This window comes from Malus domestica, chromosome 13, assembly GCF_042453785.1.
Source record: "Malus domestica chromosome 13, GDT2T_hap1".
In the NCBI taxonomy this organism is placed as follows: domain Eukaryota; kingdom Viridiplantae; phylum Streptophyta; class Magnoliopsida; order Rosales; family Rosaceae; genus Malus; species Malus domestica.
The window spans coordinates 13,726,683-13,745,935 of NC_091673.1; the positions used below are offsets into that span (position 1 = coordinate 13,726,683).

The 19,253-nt window shown below is 36.3% G+C and overlaps 2 protein-coding genes across 4 annotated transcripts; one reads left to right on the top strand and one right to left on the bottom strand.

Annotated features, from left to right (window-relative positions):
• Window positions 1-9,804: 9,804 nt before the first annotated feature.
• Window positions 9,805-14,058, top strand: LOC103453028 (lipase-like). Of its 2 annotated transcripts, none has more exons than XM_008392559.3 (11): window positions 9,805-9,982; window positions 10,098-10,167; window positions 10,856-10,935; window positions 11,292-11,357; window positions 11,436-11,483; window positions 11,569-11,636; window positions 11,888-11,960; window positions 12,045-12,206; window positions 12,558-12,752; window positions 13,261-13,349; window positions 13,536-14,058. In XM_008392559.3, the coding sequence occupies exons 2-11, from the start codon at window positions 10,101-10,103 to the stop codon at window positions 13,747-13,749; spliced, it is 1,062 nt and encodes a 353-aa protein (XP_008390781.2). In that variant the 5' UTR covers window positions 9,805-9,982; window positions 10,098-10,100; the 3' UTR covers window positions 13,750-14,058. The 2 variants fall into 2 exon arrangements, with proteins under 2 accessions (XP_008390781.2, XP_028947225.1); XM_029091392.2 differs by having other exon boundaries at window positions 9,824-10,010.
• A 519-nt stretch (window positions 14,059-14,577) lies between these two features.
• LOC108175110 (uncharacterized) lies at window positions 14,578-15,938 on the bottom strand. 2 transcript variants are annotated; one of them, XM_029091393.2, is made up of 2 exons: window positions 15,210-15,938; window positions 14,578-14,936 (listed from the first exon to the last, which is right to left on the bottom strand). In XM_029091393.2, exons 1-2 carry the CDS (start codon window positions 15,802-15,804, stop codon window positions 14,803-14,805), a joined length of 729 nt encoding a protein of 242 aa, XP_028947226.1. In that variant the 5' UTR covers window positions 15,805-15,938; the 3' UTR covers window positions 14,578-14,802. The 2 variants fall into 2 exon arrangements, with proteins under 2 accessions (XP_028947226.1, XP_017192428.2); XM_017336939.3 differs by having other exon boundaries at window positions 14,578-14,942.
• Window positions 15,939-19,253: the final 3,315 nt, after the last annotated feature.

The window sequence follows — 19,253 nt, forward strand, 5'->3', positions numbered from 1 at the left end:
GTGCAGAAGAGAGAAGGGAGGGGGGTTGGAAGGGGTGAGGGAGAAGGCGCCCAAATTTTATTTTATTTTTTTAATTTTATTTTTAGTTTTTATTATTTTATTAATTTATTTTTTTACTTTTTAATATCCACGTGCCGCCCAGTCATTGTCCAAGTGGATGCCACGTCGTCAGTTAATGGCAAATTTAACAGCAACCTTAACGGATGTATGAAAGTATCCCAAAATTATAACTTTACGTACCACTCTGAGATGAAAAAAAACTTCATGTACCAAATGTTGAAAACTAAGAAACTTTATGATAGTAAACTAAGATTAACCATTTTTTTAATACTAGGAAGCGACGATCTGTCAACTCAAAATTTAGAGTTTATTCTTCTTATTAGAAACGTTATTCTATTTTAGGAGGCAGTGATTTGTCGATTCAAATTATTGAGTTTACTTTCTTATAACATCTAAACAATTGTCTACAAAAATTAATTAGTGTTGACAATTCAAATGCTAAACATATACATCACAGGTGCGTAATTGCTTTGATACCAAGTTAACAAATTATACAAATTCTCAGTCATGTCTTATTCTTCATATGAAAGCAATATATATGATTTATATATGGTTTTTAAAATAATATAAAAAAGAAAAAAAATATAGGAGGTATTCCATTACCCATAGATAATACACCAATGTCCTTTCTATACAGTTCTAATACCACATCAGAAGGTAATATATTTTGTCCCCGAGGCAAATGATACATCAAAACAGAGTTCGTAATCCTGAAAAAATGCATTCGTAAGGATTGAAACTTGGATTGGAGTTCCAAATCGTTACTCGTTTTCCACTATACCAACTCCATTAAGTTGGTTAAAATAGACTACAATAGAAAACTAAGTAGAAACGGAGAAAGAAAACCAATCCTAATTAGAAGAGACAACAAAAGGGGAGAATGATGAAATAAAAGTTATAAAACCAATACTGAACACACAGCCCACACCTTGAGCATCGAAATTATATAGGCTTTATTTCCTTTCCCTCATCAGCCGATTTGGGATCGATCAATCGAAGTGGACATGCATCTGTAATTAATTAGCAAAGTGATGCCCCGAACCATTTCCCAACTGCGGTACCATAAGAAATTTTGCACATTCACACCAACACCTAAAACTTGTATCGCGTTGTGAGTCAAACGTGCATCTATACCTTCCATTGTTACATTTACAAGTTACAACAACAGTCGACGGTAATCGATCAACTTTATTTGATGTTACAGCTTCCTTGTGATCAAGTGAGGTATTAGTGCACTGAATTCTTGATACAGCGGAAGTGATAGGTTAAGGAATCATGAACAGTCACCTTGTAAAATTCTGGAATGCTAGAGTACAGAGAGAAACTCTCTTTTTTTAATGAGATTTTTATTTTGTAATATCTGATGAAATTGAGGTTCCACCATAAAACCAATTGGGAATATGGGGAGTAGCCCAAGATCATATAAGCACATAGCAAACTCTGTCCCTCACCGATGTGAGACAACTTTCAACATGCCCTCACACTTGTGGCGAATTTTCAAGCCTACACGTGGACAACAACTGGGTGACGTGGAGCGCGTGTGGCCATTGAGCTTCACACGTGGACAACCTTGCTCTGATACCATGATGAAATTGAGGTTCCACCATAAAATCAATTGGCAATATGGGGAGTAGCCCAAGACCATATAAGTACATAGCAAACTTTGTCCCTCACCGATGTGGGATATGATTTGTTACGTGTTTATATGATTTTGGGCTATTCCTCATATTGCCAATTAGTTTTCTGGTGGAACCTCAATTTCATCATGGTATCAAAGCGGGTTGTCCTCGTGTGAAGCCAAACGGCCACACGTGCTCCACGTCACCCAATTGTTGTCCACGAGTAGGCTTGAAAATCCGCAACATGTGTGGGGGCGTGTTGAGAGTTGTCCCACATCGGTGAGGGACAAGGTTTGCTATGTGCTTATATGGTATTGGGCTACTCCCCATATTGCCAATTGGTTTTATGGTGGAACCTCAATTTCATCAATATCGAATGAACTTATACACCATTTTTCAATTTGTCATATGAACTTAAGTTTAAGCGATTTGTCATATTAATTTTTTGAAATCATTAATTTGTTCAAAGTTCTTTCAGACTTTCTTTTCATAAATTCTTGACTTCTTTATATTCTAAACCCTTAAATTTTGACTAATTAAAAAACATGTTGTATTTGTTTGAAAAACTTATTGTGAACTACCAAAAATATACATTATGTTGCGGTCCTATTAAATTAGGAATGTGATTGTGTAAATTCTAACATATCTAGGATATCCTTATGAGATTCTATCATATCTCTTAGACTATATATTATCCTTTTAGAGTTGTAATCCTATTAGAGTAAGGAATTAACCTTCCCTACTACTATAAATAAAGGCACAATGGGGTGGAATAGAACACACCTCACAATTACACACCTCTCTCTCTTTCTCTCTACTATTGTTGCACCCCTCACTCTATGACCTCCATAATTGTCCAAGTAAATTATGCTTACAATACGTTACAGCACGCTATTGACGTTGCACTAAAGAGAGTTTGTTTTTTAATCAATGGAGTTGACCTACAGTCAGGTTGGGTTGCTTTGCAACCATGTTTTCGAGGCCCAATAACTGTAGGGACTTGACCCATGACTTTGCAGCCAACCCAACTATGTTGGGCTGTGTCGTTTTATGTTTTTTTTTTCTTTGACCCGACGCCAAGTATTGGCACCTCCCGCTTTTTAACCATACCCAAATATTTTTGGGACATTATTGGTTAATGCTAATTAAGCTATAATTCACTTGTCACTTAGCTCGCTACCAATTGAAGCTAATAAGACCCAAATGCCATTATTTTGCTTCCACGATTGACTCCGTATGGTCCCGATCTATTGAATTATTTAAAAGTGCCCAACATTCCATTAATCTGACAAGAAATCTAAAATTATTGACCTAAAGATCACTTTTGGACATTAAAGATTCAATAATTTATTTCTCTTCTTTAAACCATTGACATCATTTCATAGTCCCGAAACTCTCACACTTGAGTTCCTGAAGCAACTCAAATCCACTACACTTAAATTAGCATATTACATTCTTTGTTCTTTCAGGAACCTCTCTTTTATGAACTAAACATTCATAAACTAAATTGAACATGTAGTTTCAAATTTAGTGCATTTGAAACCTAAAGTTTTCATAAAACAAATACACCCATGAAAACTCAACATTTTTCATGAAAACCATGTCTTAGAACTCGAATGTTCTAACTTTGATGCTTATGAATGATTCATTCTCATAGCACCAATCACAATCTTGTTCCCTTCATTCAATGGTTTATCGAACCATCACAAGTTCGATCTCATTGATTTGGACGTTTCTAAGAGAAACCACTTTATGTGTGGTACAAGACGTGAATCTTCACTTAACTATTAAGAAGCTGAGAAACCATTGAATAAGCCTTCACCATGATCTTCATTCGAAGACTTATGCCCGAAGCATTACAAATGAAAATACCTCCCGAACGAGGATTCCATGGCTTTTTGGCTTACTACTACGGACCGTCTAATCATGAAAGATATTGCCTGAAGCACACCATGATTCCATCCATAAATGAGTACGATTCTAAAATTTATAAATCCGATAGAATTTCGACTAGAGAATATTTTTTCTTGTCATTCGCTCCTGAGGCAGCTGTGTAAAGAACGGAAGTTTACCAAATTCTCGGATCTGATTACTACCATAAACACGAGAGAAAGATATAAACCCAGCTTCGGCTCGAGTCTACTGAACGGTATAGACCCAGTTCGGCTGGAGTTTACCGAATGGCTGAACCCATTTCGGTCAAAGCCTATTGAATGGTGTGCCTTGCTTTAGTAGGGATGCATCGAATGGCATGCTCTGCTTTGGCAGAGATGTACCAAACGATACTACTCTGTTTCGGTAGAGGCCTACCGAACAGACCCCTCTAACTTTGGCTAGAGCCTACCGAATCCAATTTTGAGTATGTCTCTCTCACAATCCAATTTCGAGTTTGTTTTTACAACCTATGGTAGAATCAGGGCCTACCAAGGTGTGGCATCATGCCCGAAGCATGATACTCGGCATCTAAGACCTAAAACTTGAAGAATAAGGGATAATATTTCCAAACCTTAACCCTACAGAATCTACTTCCGTCTCGATGAAATATATCATTAGTTATGTACCTGTTTATGCCCCTACCAATGTCGTTAAGGAGTACCATTCTCGTAGTCAATATGTGAGACTAATTTGGCTTCACCGAACACTGTTGGAAGAGCAAAATTTTGACATGGATGACCTTGTTGGCCGAATCCCTTTAGTAAACCATTTACTTTGTGAACATTTTTCCATATTCTTGGATTCAAGTTTGGTGTTTGTTTTTCGTTATGGATAATCTTAGTGATATTGCCCTCGAATACGAGTTAATTGAATCGTGTTTCTTGTATACATGTGACCGAATTCAATTAAACACGTGATTATGTAGGAATGTGGGAAAGTTAGTTGTTTAGATGAATGCGATACTACGCACACTAACTTTACACCTAAATCACATCTTTAACAATGACTTCAGGTCCATCCAACCTGGTTAAGAGCATTAGCACGCTCCTCGTTATATGAATGATACTGAATTACCATGTCAGAGACCTTATATTCTTCCCGTTCCGGAAGAACGTCATTGAGTTTTAAAGGATATTCGAGATGACAATGATCATAAATGAAACCACTGAAGAAATTAGAGTAAAATATCTTTGCACCACATCCAAAAATGAGCCTAAAGCTTTGATTTAGGGCTAATAGGCTACCTCCCAACTGGGAACACACCACATGTGGCCGGCCTGGAGCCAGGTGATTTGAGTAGTTTACTTGTTTTGGCACAACATTTTGGGACACTTATGTCGAACAATGATGATACAACGCATCTCCTTACTTGAAATAAAGATCTCGTGCCTACAAGCACACTTTACCAAGCTTGCTCATTAGGGAAATTGATTTTCTAAATCATCCATCGCAAAGATACGAAACGACCCTTTTTCACAGTGGATTCAAGGGAATATATGTGGACTAATCCAACCAAAATGCAGACCATATAAATACTTATGATTTTGGTTGATGAATCAACAAACTGGTCACATGCTTGTCCACACACATTGCTGCTAAACCTCCAGGCCGATTTTAAGGGTTCACCACCCTACTTATCCCTTAAAGTGTAGGAGATTGGATAATATTGGAGAGTTTATATTGATGGTTTTTTATAAAGTATTACATGTCTTTTGGGTTTGTAATTGAATATCGAATTCCCATGTTCACCCTAAATAACCTCGCATAATGATCATAAAGCGTAATTTAAATGATCGCCTGGACCTTGGTGAACATACCAAGTTTTCGGTTTCTGCCTAGGGTTATGCAATCTTGTACGCAGCTATGTTGGTTTGCCTTGAAGCCATTGCCACCCAACCTATTCAACATTACAGTTGGTTATTGGTTACGAACTTGATGCTTCATATTTATGCGTTTTGGGTGTGCATTCCACATGTCAAGTTGTGCCGCCGCAATGTACCAATATGAGTCATCAAAAGAAGGATGTGAATCTTTGTTAATTAAGATTCTCCTTCACACTAGCTCTCTCAGAGCCTTTGCATGTGATCTCTTTACAGTTCATTTGCGGATTGTCACTTCAATGAGACATTTTTCCAGCTGTTAGGAGGATATAAGAACGTCAACGTTCCTATAGAACGGCGCGAATTTGTGTGGATGTTGTCCACTATGTCTCATCTCGATCCCCATACCGCACAAGTGGGATAAGCAAGTACGATGAATTTTAACTTTCAGAATGTTGATCCAGATGCATTCCTCTGATCTAGCTAAAGTGATGAAATCATATACCAGCTGCAAACATGTATGGAAGGATAGATGTACTTAACGGACGTCGAGTCAACATCACAGGAAGGTATGCCGCATCTGTTGTACGGTTTGGACGCCCTTATTGGATTGTCTGGTACACCGACGGATAGCCAATCAATATGTCATGGCCTGAAGCACGACATATCACTCAGTTCATAGGATTCACTTCTTTAGAAGAGGAAGACACTACACAAAATGAATCTATAATTGATCAATGTCTCAAATCATTTCCATCTTATGAGATTAATTCGGATTACTCCCGAGACTTGAAGTTCTTGGTCTAGTATACTAGTTTGGATGAGTTAATGGAATTGAAATGAGATTACCACTGATGATGTTTTCACTTATATGGTAGCTACCAACATAAATGAAAAACGACGATATTGAACCGTGTTCCGTTGATTAAGTGACAATGTAGAACTGATTGGACAATCGAAATTACAATCCATATCAAATTCTTTACCAAAGTGTGTTTTTGACTTATCGTTCCTACACTGCCCAAGGTAACCATGTTGTGTTACAAGTGGGAAATGAAGCATAATGAGATGAATGAAATAATGTGATATGATGCACACCTTACGACGTAAGGTTTCTCTCAAATGCCAGTGATTGATAGCAGCATTATGAATGTGGTTAGTGTTTTCTCCATGGGGATATAGATATAGAGATTTACATGTAAGTTCCCGAATAATTACATGGACTAGTTCAAATAGTTCCAAACCACGGAACATAACTTGTTTGAGGCGTTCACTTACAGATTGAAACAATCTGACGGATGTCGTATACCCGTCTAAATGATTATTTAATCAGTAAGGGATATGAATGAATACCCTTGTGTGTTAAACTATGAAGTCTTATTTTAAATTGCTAGAGTTTCAGTTTATGTCGTCGACACGAATATCATTAAGACTCTAGAAGAGCTTGAGAAAACTGCCTCGCACCTGAAGATGAAATTTAAGATGAAGGATCTTGGGAAAACTTGTTTATACCTTGACTTGAAGTTCAAGTATTGTTCTGATGGTACTTTGGTCTACCAGTCAAACTACACTCTGAAGGTGTTACTTTTGAGTATACATGTGATCGTCCATACGTTATATGCAAATGAGACCCTTGAAGAGGTTATGGAATCCGAAATTCCATGTATGAGTTCAACTTTGTGCTTTGTTGTACTTAGCTCATTGTAATAGACAAGACATCTATTTCGCTGTTGATCTATTGGTAAAGATGCAGCACCGCGCCTACACGTAACCACTGAATTGGTATTAAAGACGTACCCTGAAGGTACAACGAATTTGGGCAAATCTCAACGCATCTTAAACGGATCCAACCCCCCTGATCATCGAAATGATGCTTGCCTTGTTTGTTATGCTAACGCTGGTTACTTATCAAACATGCACAAGGCAAAATCCCCAAATGGTTATGTCTTTACCATTAAGGGATATCGCAATATCTTGGAGGTCTATGATATGACCTTAGTTGCGAAATCTTCGAATCGTTCCAAGACTCACCTCACTTCACTATGCCACACGTGAGACATGTTTAGGAGTTCTTGTTGAGCATATTCGAAGTACTTGTTGTTTTTCATCCATCGTTGAGTCCCAACGACGATCCATAAAGACTATGTCACATGTATCCACCCGACCAAGACATGATATATCAATGAAATCTACATCACATCAGTAAAGCATCATGATATTGAAGTCATGCAAGTCGATCCTAGACAACCTTGCTGACCTCTACACTACGTCACTGATGAAGTCAACCTTCCAGAAGCTTGTCCGATGAATTGGTATGCCTAATTATTCATATGCAATGCTTGTAGTTGTCATTTGGAAGTTCTGTCAAACTCAGGAGGGGTATCCAGAAGTATACTCACTTGATCTTAATGTACTTTTTTTCCCTACAATTAGGAGCATTTTTCACACTAGGTTTTTGCTATCTATCTAGGTTTTGACGAGGCATCCATCCTAGGCTAATCATACCTTTGTGAACTCTTCTACTTGTGTCCAGAAGACGTATAGTTTTAACTTAATGCAACTTCTCACTTTTCTCATTAGTCTATGAGTTTTTCTCCCACATTGGGTTTTACCATAGCGAGGTTTTGTGAGTTATACATTTTATGCATTATTCTGTTGTTTTGAGACTCGCATTCGCTCATTGTGCGGACGACTTCATCAACTGTACTTACTTCATCACTTAAGACTTAATGCGCCATTGTTTGAATATTTACACACTCAAGGGGGAGTGTTGCAGTCCTATTAGATTAGGAATGTGATTGTGTAAATCCTAACATATATAGGATATCCTTATGGGATTCTACCATATCTCTTAGACTATATATTATCCTATTAAAGTTGTAATCCTATTAGGGTAAGGAATTAACCTTCTCTACTACTATAAATAAATGCACAATGGGGTGGAATAGAACACACCTCATAATTACACCTCTCTCTTTCTCTCTACTATTGTCGCACCCTTCTCTCTATGCCCTCTATAATTGTTCAAATAAATTATGCCTACAACACATTAGACTTACTAATGTGGAGTTGTGGTTAATTGAAAGATTTGCGAATTCAACGTGGTCCATGATGTCCATAAAATGGTCATAATCAATCATGGCAATCTCTTTTATTTCATTGCGACGATAATAAAAAAAATATTAGTCCACAAGCAGAAGAATCAAAATCTCATTGTCACAAACAAAGGCAACATGAAAAATTTCATCCAACTTTACCATAGATTGGATGGTCCTTAATGACTATTTTTTAGCCATCTTCAATTCGAAACACATAAAAAAGTGTGCATATTGTTCCCTTTTTTGAACAAAAAACCATCAAATCATCACATCCCAACCCCTTTTTGTGTTAGATGGAAAGCTTAACGAAGTTAAGGTAAGATATAAAATTAAATATTTTAGAATGTTGATATGACGGATCATTTAAAATTTTAATTCATATGACAAATTGAAAAAAGTGTATAAATTCATTTGACATTTCAAAAAATTCCCTTTCTCCAAAGTATCCATACAAAATTTATTCCTTTAATAAAATAGTACCGCTACGCTTCTCAATTTGATTTAGATACAATTGAGTTTCATTTATCAAAATCTTGACTTAACTATTTCCTTATTTAATAAAATGAGGAATCGAATTAAAGAGATGTTTTTCAATATTGGGAAGTTAAGAATCGTAAGGCCAATAGGTAGTCTGTACAATCTAGACTTATTTTGGACGTCGTTTGCTTCTAATTGATTTAAATGGATTTGGATCATCTCTCGAGCTTAGTCTGAGCAAATTACACGGGTCGTTGGATTTTGATCAAACGGCTACAATTATTATAACTTTTAAAGGAACTCCATATTTGTAGCTGTTGAATCAAAATTCAACGGCCCTTATGATGTACTCAGGAGGCTCAACAAGTTGAGCTCAGGAGAGGATCCAAATCCGATTTACATATGGAGGCGTAAACATAAATACATTACTTAGAGCAAGTGTGTTTTCCCCGTTCAAAACTTCATTTCTGTATTTTAAAATAAAATATCGATTCGATCGAAGAACAAAATAATTTCACGATCAAAAGATATGTTGAAATGATCAAATTGGTCAACAAATTAAAAGATATAATAATTAGCAAGGGTGAAAATTCATGTGATCCAAACCCAATCCTATACGAAATTAAATTACACATCAGCACGTGCAATTCCACACGCTTCAAATACCGGCAACTTACCGTAATTACCCTCCAATCGTGGCCCTCAAAGACACATAGAGACAAGATCAACGGCTAAAGAACAGATAAGTAAAGGATAATTTCGGAAGTCTACACAAAAAAAACAAACTAGTTTTCTCTTTTGCCTCGTCAACTGCTTTTCTTCGGTCTCCCTCTACAATCTTACCGCGTTGCCAACCACCACCGCAAGAGCTTCGAAACGGTGCGTCGCGATCATAGCACGCCACGGTTGCACGGTCGCAAAATCCGCCTATATTCGATAGTCTTCGGAGCTCCGAAGCCGCCGCCGGGTTGGGGTGAGTGGAGTGGGACGTCGTGGCGTTGGTCGGTTTCTCTAATTTTCGGATTGCTTGAAACTAATAATTGCTGAATTGTGCCCTAATTTGTTTTTCTTTGCTGTGAAATTATCAGGCCATGGAGAAAAGAAGATGGCTGGTATTGGTAATATTAACGTGGATGTTTGTTTTCTCTGCTGGGAGAGGTAATATTTCAATTTTTGCATCAAAAGTTTTATCTTTTATGTTTTATTAAACAGGTTTAAGTTCATGGCGGTTGATTAGAGGCTTTTTCGTTGCGTATATCGAAATTGTAAATTGGGTTTGAAGGGAATTTGATGGTTGGAGAAGAATTAGTTCAGGGGATTCAATGGGTCATTAGAGTCATTATTCTAGTTTGGAAGTGCTTTTAGAATAGCTAAGCAAACCAAAAACCCTTATGACAAGGTTTGGTAGAGAAAGTTAAAAGTGCTTCGCAGTTTTGAAAGTGAAAGTGCTTCCTGGAGTGGTGATTTATGAAATCCATTTAATAGAAGCACTTTCAGTAAAAGCGCTTATGAATAGAAGTGCTATTTAGAAAAGAATTTGCAAACTGTCTATGAATGCCTTTGCAACAATGTGGTGCTTGTTGGTTTTACCTTCTCATAGATTACTAAAGGATGATTTGGTATCAGTCTGTTAGGGACTAAAGAGGTTCTATATTCACTTAGGAGAAGATAATATGTGATGAGAACTGTACCATTATAAACTGGTGGTGTACTGCAGATTCTTTGTGTATTTTTGTTTTGTTTTTGGTGTGCAGAATTATAGATCAAAATAGTTGGAAGCAGAATTTAGTTGTTTTGAACTTCTCGGACCCATTTTAACGGGAGTAATTTCTTCTTACAAATGCAGAACTGAAAATTAAGCACAACGATTGTGGCCCCATATACAATCATACGCTTGCCACTATACTAGTGCGATATGCTTCTACAGTAAGTTTCATCAGATTTTTGCTTGTGTCACCATTTATGGGGATTTGGTTTGTAAAAATATATGTTACAGAAACATTTAGAAATTTATGTTACAGAAACATTTAGAAATTTATGTTACAGAAACATTTAGCCTCACCATTTCCCTTGCAAATCTTTACCATATGCGTTGTCACTTGTCAGTCATGGTATGTTGTAATTGTGACATAGAAAAAGGTTGGTTTATGGGAAGTATTGAATCCGTCTAAACAATGAGGAAACCAAATGGAGATTTTCTGGATTATATGTCAAGATTTGAATTATTAGTATGTACCTGCTATAAGGTCCTTAACAATTGAAATCAATTTCTGCTCTTGTAGGTTTATTTGTCAGATTTGTCAGAGCTGTTTACTTGGACATGCTCATGCTGTAATGATTTGATTAAGGTACTGAGGCGTTTCTGATTAATTTGAAATTCTTAGGCTTGAAAATCGTTGCCCTTATTCCTCATTTCAATGGAACAGGGGTTTGAAATGATAGAGATTATTGTTGATGTCCAGCATTGCTTACAGGTGCGATTTCATAGTTCAGCCTGGTTTTATGTGTTAAAGTTATTTCTTTGTTGCCTCTGTATGACATAGTCATTACTTTTTCTAGGCTTTTGTTGGAGTGGCACAAGATCCCAATGCTATTATAATTGCATTTAGAGGGACTCAGGAACACAGGTGCGGTGCTAGAGTATTTATCATTCTCAATTAAAGTTTCTGCTGAATTATTTATTGAGCCTAAACTATGACATAGGTGAAGAGAAAATTGAAAAATACATGAATAAGGATGTGGATTCAGAACGTAATGGAAAATTATATCTACATTCGTTTGCTTTTCCTTTAAATATAACTATATGTATCTCTATGGGCAATCTGATTTGCCCTTTTCCCAGAATTTGTTGATTAGTGGATTTACTTTATGTGTACAGCATACAGAATTGGATTGAAGACTTATTTTGGAAACAACTTGATCTAGATTACCCTGGCATGCCTGATGCAATGGTAATATGGTATTGCAGTAAAGTTTCTCTACTTTGTTGCTTGCTGGAATGTAAAGTATCAGTTCTCATTCTTTTTCTGTTTTAGGTGCACCACGGGTTTTATAGTGCTTACCACAACACAACCATACGCCCTGGAATTCTAAATGCTGTGGAAAGAGCCAGGGAATATTATGGAGATATCGGCATCATAGTTACAGGACATTCAATGGGAGGGGCAATGGCTTCATTTTGTGCTCTTGATCTAAGGGTAATCATAATTAAGCCAGTCTCCATTTTGCAAGATATGTTTGAGTTTTTCTTTCACCATTGTTCATCTTGTTTTCGGTTTTCAGTATACCTGTCAGAGCCTGATTCATGTGTTTTATAAACTTGGTTATTGCCAATTGAGCTTTGATTGGTTTTTTTTCCCTTTCATTTTAACTGATCAAGATATGGTAGTATGCCAACAACATTTCTTGAATGGCATAAAATGTTGAACTTGTTCCAGAAGGGTGTTTGAATAGTTTAATTGCATTCACTGCTTGCTGAAATTATAGTCTATTCTGGAAGCATGTTCTTCAAACCTGCAACATTTAATGTTTTTTTTTTTAATTCCCAGGTCAATCAGAAAGAGAAAAATGTTCAAGTTATGACATTTGGACAACCTCGTATCGGTAATGCAGCTTTTGCATCATACTATAGTACACTTGTACCAAATAGTATTCGAGTAACAAATGCACATGATATGGTGCCTCATTTACCTCCATACTATACTTATTTTCCTCAGAAGACATACCACCACTTTCCACGAGAGGTATTCTCTTAGCTGGCATTGCTGGATTACTTATTCCTTGACTTTGAAACCTATAAGATCTATTAGAAAATAAACTGATTCATTAGTTTCTTCTAACAAATCTATCTGTGGCAAATTTTCAGTATTTTATGTTTTTCTAGCCCACAGAGGTGGATTAGTTACACATTCAATTCAAAGCCTTTAAGATCAATCAGAAAATAAACTGATTAAGTAGTTTCTTGTAAAATGTCTGTTTGTGGCTAAGGTTTCAATTTTTATGCTCTTTATATACAACCAATTATTTCTGAATAGCTTAAGATTATATGAAATATTTGTAAGTCATGAGAATATTGTCAGACGATATCCAAATTGTTCTGGTCATATTTTGAATAGGTGGATGAATATTATCGAATACGACTACTTGATATACACTTGCACACGGCACTTGGATCATAATTTCGTATATTTAGGACTTTTTTTTGGGAGTTTCTTTCTCTTCAGACCAATGAAAGCCTTATTCTGATTCTAGGTGTGGCTTTATAACCTTGAAGTTGAAAGTCTTGTTTATGAAGTTGAGAAAATCTGTGATGATTCAGGCGAGGACCCAACGTGCAGCAGGTAATCCAATTTTTCGTTGTGATAGCATTGAGAGTTGTCTCTTTGATTCTGTTCTTTCATCATGTTTCAGCACATAGTAGCTCGCTGGTGCAGTCTTCTATGGTTAGAATAATAATAAAATAACGAAGTAAAAAAGAATATTCTGATCCCAAAAATATGATACAAGTTCTTGGGACGCTTTTGCAGGTCAGTGAGTGGGAACAGCATTTCGGACCATTTAGTTTATTATGGTGTTGACTTAATGGCCAAGACATGGAGACGGTGCAAAATTGTGATGGGTACTGGTGTAGCAGAGTACAGCAGAACAGATCTTGGAGGAAATTTTATACTGTCCAGAGATCCTGCAACTTCTGTTCTCAAGTTGAACGTAGCGCCAGACACTGGGGCAAAACCTCTGTAGATTGCTGGTCATGTTTTTGCTTGGAAAAATCTAAGAGAGGTCAGTTGTAGCCTAGGTATATGTCCTGGGAAAGCTGTTTCGTTGTATGCCTAAAAGCTCTTGCTTTTCAGAAGCCATAGCTGATGAATATCGTGGGTTGCGATGGGGCTGCGGATGACTTGTGTATATATGAATGTGCTCATCTTCATTCTTTGGGATTTGAATGCTGACATTGTGTTGTGTATATAATGGTTGTTCCCTACGCAGAAATGCTATACTTTGCCCCTTCTCCTGGTAATAATAAGCATACCAATTACTTATTAGATCAAATACTTTTGGATCTTTGGGCTCACCGGTTTAGCTCGGTTGTCAACCCAGGAGAAGATCTTAGGTGCAACCGGGTTTTATAACGAGACCACATTGACGTAACGCTGCTCAAATGACGCTACATTACCTGATCATTTCCAGTGGGTTTAATCAATTAACCTACCGAGCATCCCTTATAATTCAAGCGGCTTAATCAATTAACCAAGTAAGATGGTCCAAAATTCAAATGTCATTTCTGGTTCAAGCATAGGAAACCACCAGGAAATGCCTTCCCGTCAAATTTTCTTCATTTTTACTGTAAGACGATTTTATAAATTACTCTAATTTACATGGAGGCAGATTCAAGTATATAGGTGCAAGGAGGTTGACATACTGTCATGGCTAACCGGTCTAATTCATGTCTACCTATTACATTAATTAATAGTGGTTGAATTTGGTCAAATTTGGTCTATAAAAGCGAAATTGAACAAATTTTGAAACAGAAAGTAATTCCAAGAATACAACAGACCGTACTACTACATATTCTCTGTTCAAGTAACATGTTATATGCATATTAGCAAGATCAGCTTTGTAGGACAGCAGAAAACCTATAGAAACTAGGTGATTGATCAATTACAAACGCAAAAGCTAAGTGAGAAGCTTTAGATTTCCTAATTTAACTGCCCTTCGCACTTAGCTTGTCTTCTCATCCTTGGCTGGGGAATCACACACATATTGTTCCTGCACTCATGCATTTGTAGATTCAGATTAATTCTTCACTTCTTCAGCAGGGATTGAAACTTCAGGTTCAGCGGCTTCAGCCACTTCGGCTTCAACAGTGATTGTAACTGCCACTTCTGTTTCCTTCACCGAATTCTCCTCCGGTTTGTTTACAGGCTCTTCTGTACCTACACAATAAACAAATTAAATTAGCAGACATTACATTAGATGGTAATATACACGTTTCCAAACGTATGTTTATATTGTCAGACTAGGCATATTTGCTTGATACGTTTGTAGCTAAATTGGACACAATCAATAGGTCAGATTCACAGTTCGGCAAGAGAATGATTCCTTTCAGAAATAAGACCTACTCGACGTGTTCATGTATGCATGCAAATATGTATAGTTTTTTTTTAAAATGTTGAAATAAAGCAACATTGAGGTTTACAAACCCTTATTTTGTGTCTCCACCACTGGAGCTTTTGTTTCTGCAGCCGGCAGATCTAATTCGTTATCGTCCTCTGCAATATCATCATCTACCTTGAAGTGCAAGTTTCCCTTACTTCCATGGCGTGGAGTATAATAGTCCGACGTCCCAGACCGTCCCTCAGAAATAATCGCGTCAATTCCCTCCTCATCCAATTTCCTCGACGAAAAGAAACGATTCGGAGAACCATGCGAAATCAATCTCCCCGCGGCCCCGTCGTGCTCTTCTTTGTCACCTTTTTCCAATACTTCCTTACCACCATCTTCTCCGTCCTTGTTATTTACCTTTATGTCCTTTACATTCACATTCACATCATCGGCCACCGCAGACGTCTCGCCACCACCAACATTATTGGCAATCGCATTGTCCTCCTTGACTTGTTCTTCTTGTTGGTCATGTTGTTGTTGGTGTTGCACCGATGAGTTTGCGGCGCTGTCATTGTTTTCAAGGACGATTTCTATGTCTTTGCTCTTCTTGGAAGGATCGGCAACACTCGATTTCTTGCGGCGGAGGATGGTGTTGGTGGTGGCAACCGCCAGCTTTGATTCCCCGCAACCCATTTTTCTATATTTTGTGTGTTGTTAGGTCTCGGAGATGTAAAGATTGGCAGATCAAGAGAGACCGAGACAGAATAATTAATGTCTCGAGCTCCCTTTAATAATATGAGGCGGAGAGAGATGTGACAAATGGAAGAAATGGAAGCTGTTTAAAAAAAAAAAAAATTGTTATTTGTTTGTGTTGGAGCTGTGGTTTGCACGGGTGTAATTTGGTGGCGTGCATATGTGATGTGTACGTAGCTTATATATACAACCGTTTTAGTCGTTGTGTTTTGAAGGTGGAGATGGGTTTATATCTTGGCAGCTCATCATCATTAACACAACAATGTGGCTTAGTGTATTTTTAGATATATACTAGATAGTAATGCCCGCGTTGCTGCGGGATTAGAAATCGGCTGCAATATATGAATTTGAGCTAATAATATATGTTAGAATAACATTAATTAATCTAAATAAAAATATCTCATGATAGGAAAGATTTTTATTTGCTGCAAAAAAATTCTTATTTTGTTACTTTACAAAGGTAATTCACTCCAATTACCTTGGTATCATTGCTCATCTCTGCGACAACTCTTGGACATTCCAAAGAACTAAAAACAAATGCAAAATTACCTAATCAAAATTCTAAGCAAACCGATTGAACAATGAAAACATTTGCAGACATGCCGTATAAGTATTAAATGCGAAAGGGGAACAAACCTTTTCCACGGTGATCTTGAAGCAAGTATGCATTAACAAAATCATCAATGTGATCCTTCAAATCCTCCAAGAAAGTGGCTTGCTCGTTCTTCTTTCGGCATGAAGCGTGCACAGAAAAATGCATACAAAAAAGAGGCAACAACATGGTGCAAGTTAATTATTTGGGTTGAAAATAAAAAACAAAGTAGCTGAAAAACTCAAAAACATCGTAAACTGGATATCTTTTAAACACAAAATTGTAATATGTTGTTCATGCATTTGTATAACTCTGACATATCCAATAAAACACATCAAAACAAAGAATGCAATTTCACACAACACAACAGAACACATTAATCAAACAAACCCCAATACATAATGAAACAAAAATCAAATATCCAAAATTCAAATAATTTGTAAAACATGAAAAATTACAGTAATAAATGAAGGATAAGGAGAAGCAACAAAACTTAACAGTGTGGGGGAAGCTGAGACAAAGGTAGGGCAATGGAAGTGTCTCTGAAAGTCTATAAATAAAATTGACCTTTTGGGTGGGGATTTGGTTTCAGTTTAGCTACAGTCTCTGATGCAGTTTCCATGTTCCTTCTTGGGATCTCTAAACTCTTCCTCTTTCTCCAATGACCCAAAATTCCAAAAATTCCAACAGAAAAAAAAGGGTAAATTTATTAGAGATTTTGAGGTAATTGCTAAGATATTTAAAATCCAAGCATGAAAACTTTACAAAGATAAATTTATAAATTAACTAATTAGGCTTTGAATAAATGAAGCTAATACCTTTATAGTAACAAATTGTTGGTTTAAACACTACAATTTGATCAAATATTTAATAAAAGAAAAATAGGAAAATGATGCTTACCAATATGGACATATGGATTGCTTCGAAAGAATGTAAATGCAAGGTTATTATCTCAATGGTTTTGTCTGCAATAAGAAGAGTAACTAACTTAAAAAGAAGCATCATTGCTACTTGCTAGTCTTCCTACATGATCTAATTACATTGAGCATAAACTATTACATGCAACTTAAAAAATAAAATGAAGATAGAAAATTCACCGAAAAACTCGAAAACACTTGCCGGAAAAACTCACTGATAAGCATTTAGATATCTTTTAATAATTGCACAGTTAAAGCATGATAGCTACGATATTCCTCTAGCCATCAGAACCTGGAACACATAACTAATGAGTGTTATAGAAACTTACCACGAAATTGTCAAAAGAGAATATACGACCATAAGCTTCATCCAGTTTCATGGCATATCGTATCAGTTTATGAAAATCTCCTTGCAGTTTGTCGTTCAAAAAATCCAACTCAAGAGTAAAAATCAACAACAGTAATTCATAACAACATAAAGTATAACCATTAAATTAAATTCAACATAACAAAGAAACAATTTCACTACCATACATAAAACTCCATAAATTCCTTACCACATAAACCTTGAGAGGTCCAATAGGTCTAGAAGTCTCAAAACCTTCTCCATATTCAGCTCCAGCCACCTGAAAACATCGAAAAATAGAGGGAAAAAAAACATAAATTCATCAAAATTCCCTACCCAAACTAAGCTAAAAATGGAAAATATTCAAACCTCATAAACTCTAGTTTCCTAAACGCCACATGGATCTACATTAGAAAATATTGGAGTAATGGTATAAAAGTGAAAGATTAAAGACATTTCAGTACAATGCAAGTGGCAGACATTTCAAATTTAAGTTTTATTAGATAATTATCAAGGAATATCATCTATAAATGACAAAACCAAATTATAGTTGTAGCAATGATTTCACCCTTGTTTATTTTTCTTTTACAATAGGTCCTACATGTGTGTTATCTCTTATAAACGGTTATTTGATTGAGTCTAAAAGCTTTAGTCAAACATTTCAACAATAAAAAATCTTTGATCCATTCAAATTATGTATTAAATTTTATTATCAAATATAGGTGCACTGGGCAATTGAGACTCATGCAAAATAGAGGAAATACATGCATACTCTTTCACTCTTTCCCTAGGTTCTGTCTATTGACTGTGAATTGTAAACAACAACATTATAAACAATGTTTACCCTCGGTACGCAAAAAAAATTAAAAGAAAGAGGCCCAAAATTTTAGCATGACAGATGAGATTATAAATGTTATTAGAATGAGTAGTGATAGAATGAAGCAAACTATATGCATTGGTTAATTGAGACTCACCCAAAACAGAGGAAATACCTGCATACTCTTTCACTATTTCCCTAGGTTCTGTCCATTGACTGTGAATTGTAAACAACGACATTATCAACAATGTTTACACTCGGTACGCATAAAATTTTAAAAGAAAAAGGCCCAAAATTTTAGCATGACAAATGAGATTATAAATGTTATTAAAATGAGTTGTGATAGAATGCAGTGCAGATTTTTAGATGGTCACATTAATCTACTGCATTTATCTATGTCAATATCTCCTTATGAGATGTGAATGTGGTAACCTATAAATTGTTTGAATTCCACAAACAACTACACACCAATTCTCAAACTGCACAACTATTAAATTACAACAGTACTATATTGATGACTGAAATGATCTTTAGAGCATCTAGGTACCCATGTTTTCGATTAAAAAACGTTATCCAATTGAATTCAATTTAAAAAATGATCTCTCGGGCATCTAGGTACACATGCATGCATTCAAGTGCACAAACACACTCAATTGAGTTATGAATTAATAGAAAACATACCAAAGGCAGTGGGAAGCTATACGTCGATGTCAGACA